Here is a 14932-nt window from a genome sequence, read left to right on the forward strand (position 1 = left end):
CTATTGTGTACGTGGGAGTGGAAAGAATACTCTCTACCTGATGGATTTAAAATTCTCCACGCATCACAGATATTCATATTCTTCATATATGTTTTAATAAAGTTACTGCTTTTACACGGTGTGATTTTTTTGGTCAAGGATTTATCCAAATATGGGTCTAATACTAGGTTAAAGTCACCTCCAATTATTAAATTACTGTTGGGTATATCCGGAATTAAGCTGAAGACCTTTCTATAGAATTCTGGATCGTCATGGTTGGGCCCATAGACATTCAGTAGAATAATTGGAGTAGTATGCAGCTCCCCAGTCACTAATACATATCTCCCATTCTTATCAACTATAGTGGAGTTATGTTTGAACGGGGTATCTTTCTTGATTAAGATAGCTACCCCTCTAGTTTTGGCGGAAAGTGTTGAGTGGTACACCTGATTTATCCATCTACATTTAAGTTTATTGTGAGCCGCATTTTTCAAGTGAGTTTCTTGTAAAAAAATAATATCCACGTTAAGAGATTTCAAGTACGATAAAACTTTGCCTCTTTTAACAGGTTCATTTACACCCTTTACATTCCAAGTACAAAAAGTTAAATCCACATTTTTTACCTTTCCATTATCTTGCATTTGTATACTTTAGGGCGGCTTAATTCTCGTATTTTCCATATTCGTACAGTCGAGATATGGGTCCCAACCCTCACCCCCCACCCCCCTACCCGTGTGTAACCGTGACAAAAAAAAAACGTAAGCAATGCATCCCCTTCCGTGTATCCCAAAAAAAAAAAATTCGAGGGGATGCTATAACAAAAACTAAGCTTACCAAAATATTCTATCTCAAAACTTCCTTTGTCCATAGCTCCTGGGCAAATGATGATTTTTTATATCAAAGTAAGTACGTGTCATTGGGCCAGATGCAGAGCTCTGGTTTATCTACCTTATGCCGTCCTTATTGAGATCCAAATTTTTCTTGTGCGTAGCGAAGTGCTTCGTTGGGATCTATAAAGACCAGTTCCGTACCATTGTGTGTCACCCTAAGTTTAGCCGGGTATAGAAGTCCATATTTAACTCCGGGTTGGTCTCGAAGCAGGTTTCTTGCTGGAGTAAACGCTGCACGTCGTTTTACCACCGCCTGGGGTAGGTCGCGGAAAATCTGAACGCGGATATCTCCGAGCTTCAGATTTTTCCTGGTGGAGATTCTTCGAAGTATTTCTTCCATAGTATGGCAATAGTGTATCCTCACAATCAAGTGTCGTGGCGGGGCCTCTTCTTCTGGGGTCACTCGTAGGGCTCTGTGTGCACGGTCCACCAGTGGGGTTTCGTCCAGGTCTAGTAGGTCTCGTAGTAGCCTTGCCGCAAAGTCTCTAGGACGTTGACCTTTTTCTCTACCTTCAGGTACTCCGGCTATCCTTATATTTTTCCTCTTTGAACGCCCTTCCAGATCAGTGCATTTTTCGGACAGTTGTTCCACTTTATTAGAAAGTTGTTTGACTTTTTCTTCTAGTTTCACCACGGAGTTAGAAGTGATTGTCGCTGATTCTGATAGATCTTTCAGCTGTGCATTGTAATTTTCCATTACCGTTTTTAGAGCTGTGATGGCTTCATTATTTTCAGCCCTTAGCGTTGCGATTTCCCCACGTAGGGTGTCGCAAACGTCTATTTTCATTTGAGTTATCTTATTATCCAAGGAAGTAATCGCAGAGAGTACTTGTTTGTTACCTTGTGTATATTCCTCGAGTGCGGAGTTAACTGGCGTGCCAGCTTTGGCGCCGTCATTTTCAGTTGAGGCCACATCAAATTCGGTCGTTTCTGTCGCCACTAGCTTCGGATTTAGTTTTTTTGGAGGCATTTGGAGAAGAATGCACTCTTCACAATCCCTATGTTGCTTTGTGGGAAGAAGATGTATTACTTTGATATTTGTCGAAATTTCGTAAAATCAGGTGCAGGAGCTGTGGCACACGCGTCTTCACCCTCTCATTATCTAACCGGAAGTGGACACTTTCATTAAAACATTTAAATGTATAAATCTAGATGTTAGGATCTATTTACTCACCTTTTATAGACTCCATTGTCGTCTTCAGCAGATGTTATCACTTGACCTAATTTGTCAAGGTGATGCAACTTGTCACAGTTTTTACCTGAAGTGATTCTTCTAGTCCAGAGGTGGGGAGCTCGAGGGCCGGTGTCCTGCAGGTTTTAGATCCAACACAGCTGATTTAAAGTTCTCCAGAGGCCTGGAAACGAACTAATCATGTGATTCAGGTGTGTTGACCCAGGGTGAGCTCTAAAACCTGCAGGACACCGGCCCTGGAGGCCTGGAGTTCCCCACCCCTGTTCTAGAATAGCCCACGTTTGCTGAACACACTTCCCAAACATCTCCACTAGATGGCTCTGTTGGTCCGGCCTCGCCTCAGACATTTTCATATGAATAAAGCTGCAGATTCAAACTCAGTATTTATGCTGAGATTGAGTCTTGAAATGAAGTTCTATTATGATCAGGCCTTTTTAGCCATTCTCTACATTAAACCTAATAATGCTGGATGTTAACATCGACAGACGATGATCTCTGACGGAGTTATGAATGCTCCATTGAACAATGATCAGTATTAAAAGTGCTCGTCTGGTTTATTCTTTTCATGACATTATCACTCATCTTCTTTATATTCCCGACTCGCTTCTATTATGCGGAGATGTCTGTGAATCGGATGCAGACAGATGCTATCTGGCAGCTCTGAGCAATACATCTGGATGAGGTGCTTCATGAATTTATAGTGCAGTCGTTTTGGTGGAACAACTCGAGTTTTAAAGTAGATCTGCTGAATCCCCAGCCTGTCGCCGTGAAGCTCCCCAGCAGCTGGGCCCGAGGCAGAGGCCGAGGAACACGAATCCACAGAGCGCTGGGCCGGTAACCGGCTTAGCCCTCCGAGAGCCGAGGGGAACACGGCACCAACATCTGTGCCCGAGGCCAAGCCATGAGGCAGGATGTGTCAAAGGTCAAGTGTTCACAAACACTACTAAAACTCCACTTAGAAAGTCCGGTGTTAATCACAGTATTGAATAATCAGGCCCCATCTTATCTTAATGACCTTGTAGTACCATATCACCCTATTAGAGCACTTTGCTCTCGCTCTGCAGGCCTACTTGTTGTTCCTAGAGTATTTAAAAGTAGAATGGGAGGCAGAGCCTTCAGTTTTCAGGCCCCTCTCTTCTTCACTCACTATGACCGCTCTGCACTGGTCGCAGCAGATGGCCCCGCCCCTCCCTGAGCCTGGTTCAGCCGGACATTTCTTCCTATTAAAAGGGAGTTTTTCCTTCCCACTGTCGCCAAAATGCTTCCTCTGTATAAATAAAATTGAACTGGCCAAGTTTTACTGTTTGCTAGCACGTTAGCCAAAGATCAGTTTAGCTTTAGCACACATAACTTATTAGTTACCTCCAAAAATATGTTCTTATTTTTCAGTTCCATAAAGGACCATTTCAGTTTCGACACCAAAACATTTTTAATATATAACAGGGCTCTAGAGTGCCACCAATTTGGTCGCAAATGCGACCAAATTTTTCAGTGGTGCGACTAAAAATATATATATATTTGGTTGCACCTGTGCGACCAACTGTTAGGGTGGCAAAAAAAAAAAAAAAAAAAATCTGCAACCTTCCCTGTGGTCAACAACAGACACATTTTGCCCCTATCGTGGACTAAACCAATCAGAGATAGTCAGGGTTGGCCGTGGTCCAGTTGAAAGTGCAGGTGGAAGTGGGAGGTGAGTAGCTTGAATAAAGCGATATCAATTCATTAAATCCTGAATCGACTTTTAAATATAACTGTGTTTTGCCAGAAACGCCAGATTCTCAGATTAAAGCTCACAAAACCATTTCAACAACAACCAAACAGCAGATGAGAGCAGGTACACGGACTCCACACAAAGACGTAAACACAGACCGACGCATCAGAATCAGCTTTGTCTTTCTCGGCTTTCTCACCCGACGGCCCGTAGACGGACACGCTGTCGGAGCTCAGCGATCCTGATGCGTCCGGTCCGCGCTGTGTTTACGTCTTTTTGCGCTGATTCTGAGCTGCAGGTTTTGTCTCTCCAACCAAAATTCACCGAGCCAGCAGCAAAAGAAGCAGCAAACTGCGCTTCACATTTGATCAATGTCGTCATGAATTTTGCTGTTTTGCTTCCACGACTATTAAAATCACACTTCATGCACAGCTAGCTCTCTCTCTCTCTCTCTCTCTCTCTGTAGTTCAAGAACAGTTTCCCGTCTCCAATCTCTGTTTTCTGTATTATTCATTGGCTTATTACCCACCAGTCTACCGTTGTTTACAGCGCTGTGGCTGCTGTCTTTTTCTTTTTCACTTAAATGACCTCGGACAAGAAAGCCTATTTTTTCTGTTGGTCAATACTGAAGAAATTTAAACTTTATATGCAGAACATTGTAGAATATTTTTAAGGTTTTCTGCTATAAAAAGCCAGACCAGGAAAATCTCCTTCATGTTTTTCTGTGTTTTATTCTCAGTTACCTTCACACAAAGGCATCTGCTGTGGTGTTCACAATTCTGATGAAGTCAGTGCTGATAAATGATCAGAATTATAATATTTCTGACTGGCTGAGGCCAAGTTGAATCGAATCGGGACTTTGAAAACCGGAATCGAATGGATTATAGAAATCAGTGATGATACCCAGCCCTAGTGAGCAGCCTAGGCAGGACAGAAGTGGATGTAGCTGTAATAGGAAAAGAACTATGCTAACTTTTCTGTTAAGGCCTGATCCTTCTGAAATTCATAGCCAGTGCTCTGACACGGTGTCATCAATCTTTGAATGCTGAAAAAGCACAGTGTATCCAGAAAAACACATTATATTATATCAATTATTATAAAATTTGTGTGCGCCTAACTTTTGTGCCAGTACGCCTAACTTTTTAAAGTTTTTAAAGTACCGGTACGCCCATGGCAAAAAGTTAGTCTAGAGCCCTGTATATGCAGAATTAATCGTTTCCAATATTCTGACTCGTGCTGAGAGAAGCATTTGGCAGCCAAGAACCAGCTGATGCTTCTTGCTGGCTTTGTAAACCGGAACACTTTTTCTATAGCATTTTAATCCTGCTTTAAAAGCTTCACGATTACACGTGTCATTGTTTGCAAGCTTCTTATCCATTGCATCTTTATTAACGCTCTGGTTTGCTCAGCTGTGTGTAAAGAGCTTGAAATGCTAAATGGTTTCAGCTTTAAGTCGAAGGACCTCACACACACACTCTGATTTTGTCTCTTCATGTAAGAAAAATCACGTCACATGATTAAATAAAGATGAGACGAATTTCTGCTCAAACACATCTGGAAAGTTTATTAACCACAATCGTCCGACTCACACTGGACAGAGCTCACAAATGAACACTTGTAGCTTCAAATCAAAAGGAAAAAAGAAAACACAGGTTTGCACTTTCAGCTGCTGTCACAACAACAGCCAAACTGCGTTTTTCTAGCCACTGGTTCCAGTCTACACGAGCACTGACAACGTTCCACTCCGATGCTCATCCGCTGTTGGTCCCGATGTTCACGCTGGGTGAACGGAAAACTCATGCATGATAAAAAGATTTACAGAAAGTAAATGCGCTGCGGACACAGAGGAGCCAGAGGAGGCAGCAAACACGAGAGAAAGCAGGAAACGTCCACGCGTCGGTGCTGGACCAATAAATAATACATTAGAGGATCAGGGACATCCTGTGGGGCGTGTGGAAAAACAACAACAACGAAATATTAAATTAAAGGTGCTCAAAAAACTATTTATAGAAGAAAATCTTTTGTGGCGTTTATCAATGTGGTCCAAAAATCAAATACAAATCAATGAATTTAATTGGGGGGGGGGGGGGGTTGCATCTATAGACTTATATCTTAAAAAAATAGATCAGTGATCATTTCTGGATTTGGTCAAAGTCTCTGCACAAAGAAAAAAATGCCACGGCTGAATCTCAGACGTACAAGATTACAATCAGTAGCTTTATAAAGTGACATCATCATCATCACCACAGCGATGGCTTTGAGACCACACAGCCCGAACGAGCTAAAGATACAGACGGGCTGTTGGGTCGTGGACACGGGCGCGCGCACAGGAAGAGAAATCACTCAAAAGAACACGTGACGATCAGGGAGCGCAATAAAAGCAGGAGCTGGCGCGTCGCACCTCACGGCGGTCGGGGTTTGATTGTGTACTGCGACATCTCTGCTGCGAGGTGCGACTAACTCGACCTGCTCGCTGCCGGACACAAATTTAGATTCTCGCAGTTTTGGATAAACGAGGTGAAGAAAAAAGAAAACGCGTGATTATCGATCCAAACAAACTTTAAAAGAACACATAAAAGTTTTTTGTTGGTTTTTACCCCAATTCAAGCACATCAATAAAAATCTCTCTAAATACATAAGTTAACATTCAAATGTGAATTAACACTTCAAGCAGTAGCGTAATCAAACTGACGTGGGAGGAAGGACGTGTGCAGCGTCACCGTCGGCTGGCAAACACCGTAGCAGCATAGGTCTGATCCCCGTTTGTTGATTATCTACAAAATCTAAAAACAGCCTCTCAGCTTCCTGCGAGGACAAAGCTCATCTGTGAAATCTGAAGGGGACGAAGACGTTTTATACTCAAGTTAGGGGACAGAAATGATACAAATACTTAAAATCGGAGCTTTTTCTTTTCCCCTGAAGAGATTTCTGTAGAATGTCTCTGCTGCTGGTGTCACAAAGCGTAGTATACATTTTAATAATCAAATACTGGAAATGTTGTGCATTTCTATTAGAAAAATAGTTTGAATGTGTGCTTTTTCTCCTCTGAGTGAACATTTTGTGACAGTCTGTGCCACACAACAGCATTATTTGGTAAATCATCGGGGGTTTGGGGGAAGCACAGAACGCGGTCCATCTACGAGCGAACCTTCTGTGAGATAAGGCAGGAAACCATGGCAACAATCCTTTGATTTTTTTTTTTTTTTTACGTGGTGTTATGGGAGCTGTTTGTGAGGACTTGTCAATTTGTCGTGAGCACTCACAGTGTATTAGGCAGGGTTATATAGGTACAGTTTGGGAGGATGGTTCTTAAAAAGATAGCAGGCCCTGAGGAGTATCCAAATTGCTGTTTATTTCCCACTTCCTGTTTCCTTTCAAGAATTCAGAGCTGCCGAGTCTGCTGGAGGCAGGTTGGCAGCATAGACTGTATATAAAAAGATGCATGTAGCGTGCAGGTGTTAAAGTAAAGCCACTGCAGAAGCGACTTAAACCTGGCACAACAGGGGCGGCAGATTAAAATCCTGATGAATTTATGTTCTCAGTAGTTTTATGTCAGTGCAAAAGGCACCATATGGGCTAAAACAAAACAGCATACTATACATGAGGGCGGGTCCAGTTCACGATTGACAAATCATCAGTGAATGAGCGCGTGTACTCTGGTTTCCCCCACTCTGCTCAATTTTTAAAGTTAAAAACAAAGCTGAAAACGCTGACGCCGAGGCTTCAAAACTGAATTTCACACAGTAACCTGGCTACGTCCCTCTTTTATATACAGTCTATGGCTTGTAGATTGTTTCAGCCAATGAGGGTCTTGGTCCTCTCGGTCAGTTTTGGGGCTTTTCTGAGAGGATGATGCAGATTTCAGTGCAACAAACCACATTGCAGAGCAAGCAGCTAGCTAGAACAACAATATAGCTACCACCAACGTTTGCAGTAAAACTACCAGAAAGGTACATTAGATTATACGAGTACAAGAGGTCTTACAATCCTACTTAAAATACTCAGCACCGGCTTGCGTCGCTAGACACGTCACTCACTGATAATCACCACAACACTAACAGACGTCCATCACTTCAGCACTGTGATGCAGACTGAGCTTCCAGTTCTCAGTAACACACAGACACAAGTTGTGACATACTGAGATGATTACCTGCAGCGGGTGTGCGTTTTCTGAGACCATTTAAGTCGTAAATCGCGTTGACGGCATATTTCGGAGCTTCGGTCATCCTCGAAAAGATCTATTGAGCATTCAGACCCAAAGGGACTCATCTGCTTTGGCGCAAATGGGCGATAGTTCCTAAATCTTACGACACGGTTCAACAAATCAAAGAATTTTGAAGCCGGTTTGGTTTTTTCCCCTCTTCTTTCAAAGTCTTCCACGAGCCCCGGAGAAAGCAAACACTTCTGGCAAGAATAGAGTTTGGACGAACTTCCTGTCGAAGGCTGTGACTCTAAAGACAGAGAGACCTCCCCACTGAAGTGGCATTAACTCTGGAAAAGGTCACGTGAGAAAACCAGCCACCAATATTTGTATGAAAATACCAAATCAGAGTACCAGAGTTCATGTTCCCTGAACCTAAACCTTTCTTTTTGTAACCCTGGGTTTTGCTGAGGTCGTCCTGTCGCCCGTTCCCTTACGTGCTGCGATAGGTCTTGATAATGTCTTTAATCTGCCTCCTGCAGATGGGGCAGCAGGCGTTGGACATCTTCTTGAGTTTGAGGCCGCAGGTGTAGCACAAGCACATGTGCCCACAGGCGTAGATGACCGTGTCCACGGTGTTCTCGTAGCAGATGGAGCACTCGTCGGACCACGGCCCGCGGCCGGACGGGAACGTGGGGGACTTGGGGAGGCTGGCCGGAGAATTCGGAGTTGTTCCTGTTGCAAAGACACAAAGACGATGCTAAACAGGTGTTCGATACCCCAATGCATCAAATAACCTGATGTCATACAGGGAAACTACACTGTGTGTTTATACACAATCACAGCATGTCTTTTATCTCATCTTCATCCCCTCGAGCAACCGGTCGCAGCAGATGGCCCCGCCCCTCCCCGAGCGTGGTCCTGTCTCAGTTTTCCTACCTTCCTACTGGCGCCAAAGCAATTACTCACAGGCAGTCGTATGATTGTTGGCTCACAATATGAACCTATAATCGAACTGAATTAATGGGCAGATCCACACGGGGTGAAACAGAGAAGCTGCTGGTTATGTTGGGATTAGCAGCTAGAGATGCGCGGTTGTTCAAGCCTACGATGAACTTTGCAGTTCTGTCTTTATGCCAGACTCATTCACTGCTGTGTGCTGGCTTTACTTTAGTTAGTGCTTTAACCTCCTGGCTTTTGACCTTAACTTCCAAAACGTTTGCTTTTCTTGCTGAAGAAAAGAACATTTGCTGAATTTTGGTTGGTCTAAGATTTATGGATCACAGAGGCTAAATTGCTGTCTCAAAATCCTCCCCAGTGGTGTGCCAGTCATCACTTCCTAAAGATGCTCTACATAAAAATCTTTGCAGCTTCTGACTTTGAGTATGAAGCTAAAAGATTTTTAAAAACGACCCCCCCGTGGGTACAGGAACACATTGCATCTGTCCCATTTACATAAACGGAGTTACGTGACATAAGAACACGTGCCGAAAACATTTGCCTACTTCCAGCTGCAGCAGCAGAACCATGAAGTGCTGGCCATTGTTCCAAACTACCACAGGATGACATCTGCTCACTACCCTATAATGGCTTCCCCAGAGTCCCCTGAGGGGTGATTGATTGTCTACTTCTACAGTTGCAGTTTCCTGTCTGGGTATACGTACCCCCTGCTGAGCTGCAGTAAGCGGCTGAGCACAGACCTCCGTTCAGGACCGGATCAGAGATGCCACTTCCCAGGGCGCTGGGGGTGTGCGGAGAGGAGGAGGGCGAGCTGGGATTCGACGTGGCCCGCGGATCCCCGAGATGCGTGGAGCCTGGTCGGAGAAAATACAGCCAGGGTGTTGGATGAGTGAATTTAGCAGCCAGTTACAGCAAAAACACTAGAATTTGTCTTTTCAACACGATGCTGCTGTCTGTCGTGATCATCAGACGACAGAGTGACACCAGCAGTGATGTAAACACAGGAAGAAAAAGCAGCCCAGACGTCAGAAAGACTGGATTAGTACACTGCACATCAAATAACTCAAACAAAAGCAGATTTTTGCACCAGAGATAAAAGAACCAAAGACACTACATCAAATTATCTTCTCATGCACGACTGCGCTTCATTTCTACCTTTCTGTGTTTTGCTTTTGTTTCATCTTCATGTACAGGAGTACAGACAATGAGAGCAGGATGAGCTTCTTTCCCACTAAACGGGCAGCGCTCGAACGCACAGAGAGACGACTCCAATTTGCATTTTAAAAGTACAAACATATTCAACATCGGAGAAAAGAGATGCTCCGTCGTTTCCTCTTGAGAAAAAGAGGTTTGAAAAAAATAGTAGGCATCTTCCTGTATCTGCATCCTGGCTGAAGGAAACAAGTGGAAATTCCTAGTGCAAGGTTAGGGAACACATTTCGGAATGCTGGTGACTCACGGATGGACAGATGAGGTGCAGGTGTGCTTGAAGCTGTGCTACATGTTCCAGTAAAATCTGTGTGGAATGACTCTTACATCCACAGAAAACCACTTCCAGACACCGGCCTGTCTCTTTAAACTGATTTTAGCTCCTTATTTTGGCTCTTTAGACGTTACTTTCATTCAAAAAAAGAGCACAGGTGATATTAGCAGCTAGCTAAGGAGACCAGACTCCAGCCTCTTAGCCACAGCAGCCTGATGGTCTGATAGTTATTTTACTCTGCAGTAAATTCAGTGCATTCATAAATATTCACAGCACTTCACTCTTTCCACGTTACTGCATTTTTCCAAAATTACAGCCTCAGGTGAGTATGATGCTACGAGCTAAGCTAACCAATTTTGGGGCGGCTTCATTGTAGAACCTGTCAGCTCCATCAGGTTGGATGTTGAGCATCTCTGCGCAGCTGTTTTCAGATCCCTGCACAGATATTCAGTCGGGTACAAGTCTGGGCAAATTAAAGGTTGTTCATCAGGGTCGTTGTCGTGTTGGAACCTTTGCCCTGGTCTGAGGTCCGGAGTACCCTGAAGCAGGTTATCATCAAGGATGTCTCTGCATTCATCTTTCCTTTGCGCCCGACTGCTGTCCCAGCTACTGAGAAACATCCCCACAGCATGATGCTGCCACCGCCATGCTTCACTTTAGGGACGGCATTGGCCTGGTCATAAGCGGTGCTTAGTTTCCTGATGCTTGGCATTCAGGATAAAGAGTTCAATCTTTATTTCATCAGACTGGAGGATTTTGTTTCTCATTGTGTGAGAGTCCTTCAGGGCAAACAGGCAACTAAATATAGAGCATGTGAAGCTGTGAATATCCTGAAAACGGACCAAAGTTCGGAATGATTCATCCGCAAATCAAGGTTCGTCATTAATATGTTGCTGTATGGTTTGCATTACTTTCTTGATCCTGAGCTCAACGTCCAAACTGAGATCTGAGTCGACCTGATTCCTTTCTGAGTGCACTGGGAGTTTTTCAAGAACTTAAACTAATAAAAAGTTGGCGAGACCTGAGAACGACCACTGAAACGCTTTTGGGGTCTTTGGGTATCTGTTCAAAAACAACAAGAGACAAAGCACCGCAGCGCTGTTTCCTTGGACAGGAAACAGAGTCATTTGTCTTGGAAGAGAATTCATGTGGGTTCCTTTGTCGTTTAAAATAACTAATAGTGCAGCGTCACAATAAATGCAATGACACTAAAGAGTGCAAATTATGATGCAAATGAGCATTCTCGCAGAGCAAGCAAGTAATCGCCCTCAAAGAATTCCCATCAAATGCTTTGCTGCTTCAACGTCAATGCAGATTACTTTAATTACCTCGTCTGAAGCTTACTGTCAGAATATAGCATACTAACAACTGCATCACAAGTCAGCTGCTGTGTGCAAAGATATGTAACGATAGCATTTCAGCACGTCTTTGTTTTAAGCATCACTCCACTGCAGTGAGTCTCAGTGGGGAACGGTTCACGGTGTTCTCCTGGACAGCGGACAGAAAAAAGTGAAACCAGAGTCATCTGTTGCGCCGTCAGCGCTGAGCAAACATCACGATGACAGCCCGCCATTAACGCACGTCCCAGCGGGCATCGCTCTGCTGCCATCTGCACCGGCGGCCTGATCAATCCAACCAATGCCCCGACACGCCGCCACACGCAGACCTACTTCACTTTGGAGCCAGTCCAATCATCAGAATGTCGCCCCCCAACAACCAGCTGCTTATGTACAATCATTTTAGCGTATTTAATGAAGCTATGCTAAATTTAACCTTCATAGCAAGAATATTTTACAAGCTACAAGAAAAGCTTTTTAGCTCAAATATCATGAGATGTGTCATCCTGAAACCCAGTGTTTGATATGTTTGATCGTTCTCTGATAATCAAGCGTTTTCTGACGTGCAGCTGGTCCAAACTAGCTGTAGCATATGAACCGTCTCATTTCCACACCACGCCCGTCTTGCAGCCGTGGTTCCTTCTGCATCAGGTAAAAGGAATGACTGTGCTGCACGTGTCTGCAGGACGATCTGTCTGAGGTGACGTTGGCAGGGTTGGGTTTACACAAGGACTCTCTTCTGTTTGCATAGCAGCCGCTGCTCCTGTGGAATTTGCACGAGTGTTTTTGCACTGTATGTACAGTGCGTAACACGCTGTAGCAGACCATATTTAGCAGCTTGAGTGAACACATTTGTTTCTAAGGGGAGGCCTCGGGCAGTGGTCACACTCCTTATCTTAGCAGAATGCTCGATTCGTGTACAGGATCAACACAAAAGCTGCACAAGACATTGTGCAGATTCCTCCTTCACTTCTCTGGGACCAAAAACTGCAGTTCTTAAGCTTTGCCACTTGAGGCTCCAGCAGTGAGTTAAACTATCCAACTCTGCAGCAGAAATAAACACATTTACAGCCTGAGACACTCGTCCACTCCTTATTTTTTTGTTAAATGACAAATGTATTGAGTGTAGGGAGCGGTGGACAGCCCGATTACCTGCAGAGAGCATGTGCCACCAGATGGAGGCCGTGTTCAAAGTATGCGGTACAGCTGATCTGAGCCTCTGCTAGAAACCAAGAGCTGAAAACAGTGAAAGTGTCCCCTGCAGCCACCTGCAGAGCTCTCCGTAGCGTATTTATTGAGATTTTTTAGTGCTTCTTCCGTTCCTGGTGAACTTTGTCACTACGTTTTCCAGCCGTTTCACCTGTGTGTATTCGAGCTACCCACTATCAGATATTTGGAGGTTTGCACAGGATGTTTGCATAGATTGAAAACCGCTCTGTGCAGGCTAATACGCATGCAAACACAACCATGGTACCATAAAACAAGCGTTAGGAGCCTGACTGTTACGGCACGTTAGCACGGGTGGATGTCGCTGAGCCTATTCAGCGCCGTCTGAGTCACTTCTATTCTTTAGAAAACAAAACAATTGGTGACAGCCCAGTGCCAAACTGGGTGACCTCAAGGTAGCAACGTTCATCTGTCTTTAGTCAGTGGGACAAATCTTTATTAAAGGCTTCTTCTAATGTTTAAAAATGCAGGTCAAGCCTTCCTGCTGCTTCATGGGCTGTTATACAGGCTTCATCTGAGCTGTTTATGGTGGTTATACTCGGTCCAACATGGGGGAGAAGGTTATGCATGTTATGATGAAAATCATTTCAAGAAGCATGAGACGTGCACACACGCAGCCAGGCGCTGTTTGACCTTCACATGAACATCCTCTGTGACAGGATGAGCAGCTAAAATGTAAAATGTGTCCAGACCTCAGAATCAAACCCTCACGCTGCGAGTGCCGCTCGGCCTACGAGGTGCTCCTGCACTCGTCAGGTTCCACCCTTCATCAGATTATTTGAGCCTGATCACCCTGCGGCATGAGCGGTTCCTCCGCGGGGCCGAATCCTCCCTCTCTCCCTGTTAATCCCTCTGGCAGGCGGGCAACTCCCACCCAGAGTAGCTGAGGCAGGATCTGCGGTGCCCAGCCCTGATCCTGCATGCTCGCCGATAGATTAAAGCGTCCGGCGCGAACAGCTGTGAGAGGCGGGGCGGCTTTCTGTGGCCACGTCTCTGCTGTAGTCTACATCAATCAACCGTCCGTCTTTAGCTCATATCGGAGCATCTGTGGACAGATCCTCTCGCTGTCAAAGCACGGAAGGCACGCAGGGCGTGCGAGGGGAGGGATGAGGCCTGCAGAGGAGGGCGAAGGTTTAGGGCTTAAGTTCCCTCTGAAGGGAGGGAAGGAGTTAAACTCTGCAGGCATGTTTATAGACAGAAAAAAAGCAATCAAGAGAAAGAGCGGAACAGAGAGAAACAGTTTACACGAACGTTTCCTCTGCTAAAGCACTTCAAAATGGGTGGGCCTTCATTTAATTGCAGAGAAGCTCTTGTTCTGAGCTGCTATCGGGACAAATGCTCACTTAGGCTCGGATGTTTTTTAGTGCGTGTGTTTGGATCAGATGAGAGGAGAGCAGCTCGGTAGATACCAGTTTAAGGTCACGGCTTACCCCGCTGCATGAAATGTTAATAGTCTCTTTCTATCTGTGGAGGAGATATTATCTTAAGAGACAAAGGAGCTATTTTGGAGGGACGACACAGTCGTACATCCCGGAGTTGTTTATCTCCACATCAAGCACAGAGCGGAGTGTGTGAGCACCCATGCATATGTATGAATGCATGTATCTGTGTGCATGATTAGATGCAGGTCTAAAATAAATTTTAGAAAACACTCCAGGTATTAAAAGTGATCATTAGAAGCAGCTTGGTTAGGAGTTTGAATTTCTCTGCAAAAGTTCTGTCAGAGCAGCACGAATGAATAATAAAAACAAAGAACATTAGGAACAAAAGTGAGACGCCGAGGTGTGAAGAACGGCGTTTTCCAGGAGTGTGAAATAAATCAAATCTTGTTAAAAGTCTGTCCGCCTCCCTCTCATAGCTCCATCTTATCGCTGAAATCTCTGTAAACACAATCTTCAGACTGTCCAGCTGTCAAAATCCAGAGGAGCTGACAGAAATGTTCATCTTTAAGTATGCATGTGCGCTGCATTCTCAGTGAACGTGCTTTACAGGGAGGATTCGAGTCTAACGGG

The 14932-nt window shown here is 44.6% G+C and overlaps 1 protein-coding gene across 4 annotated transcripts in view; it reads right to left on the reverse strand.

Annotated features, from left to right (window-relative positions):
- Nucleotides 1-5309: 5309 nt before the first annotated feature.
- neurl1aa (neuralized E3 ubiquitin protein ligase 1Aa) overlaps nt 5310-14932 on the reverse strand; it is a 68163-nt gene continuing 58540 nt past the window's right edge. For 3 of the 4 annotated variants that reach the window (XM_026169669.2, XM_026169668.2, XM_026169670.2), the window contains 2 exons: nt 9578-9727; nt 5310-8648 (listed from right to left, as the gene is read on the reverse strand). In XM_026169669.2, the coding sequence (XP_026025454.1) occupies nt 8407-8648; nt 9578-9727 (392 nt within the window). In that variant the 3' untranslated portion in view covers nt 5310-8406. Of the gene's footprint in view, nt 8649-9577; nt 9728-14932 lie in introns of those variants that run through there. The other variant, XM_080302625.1, reaches the window with a different exon arrangement.

Source organism: Astatotilapia calliptera, chromosome 6 (genome assembly GCF_964374335.1).
Source record: "Astatotilapia calliptera chromosome 6, fAstCal68.1, whole genome shotgun sequence".
In the NCBI taxonomy this organism is placed as follows: domain Eukaryota; kingdom Metazoa; phylum Chordata; class Actinopteri; order Cichliformes; family Cichlidae; genus Astatotilapia; species Astatotilapia calliptera.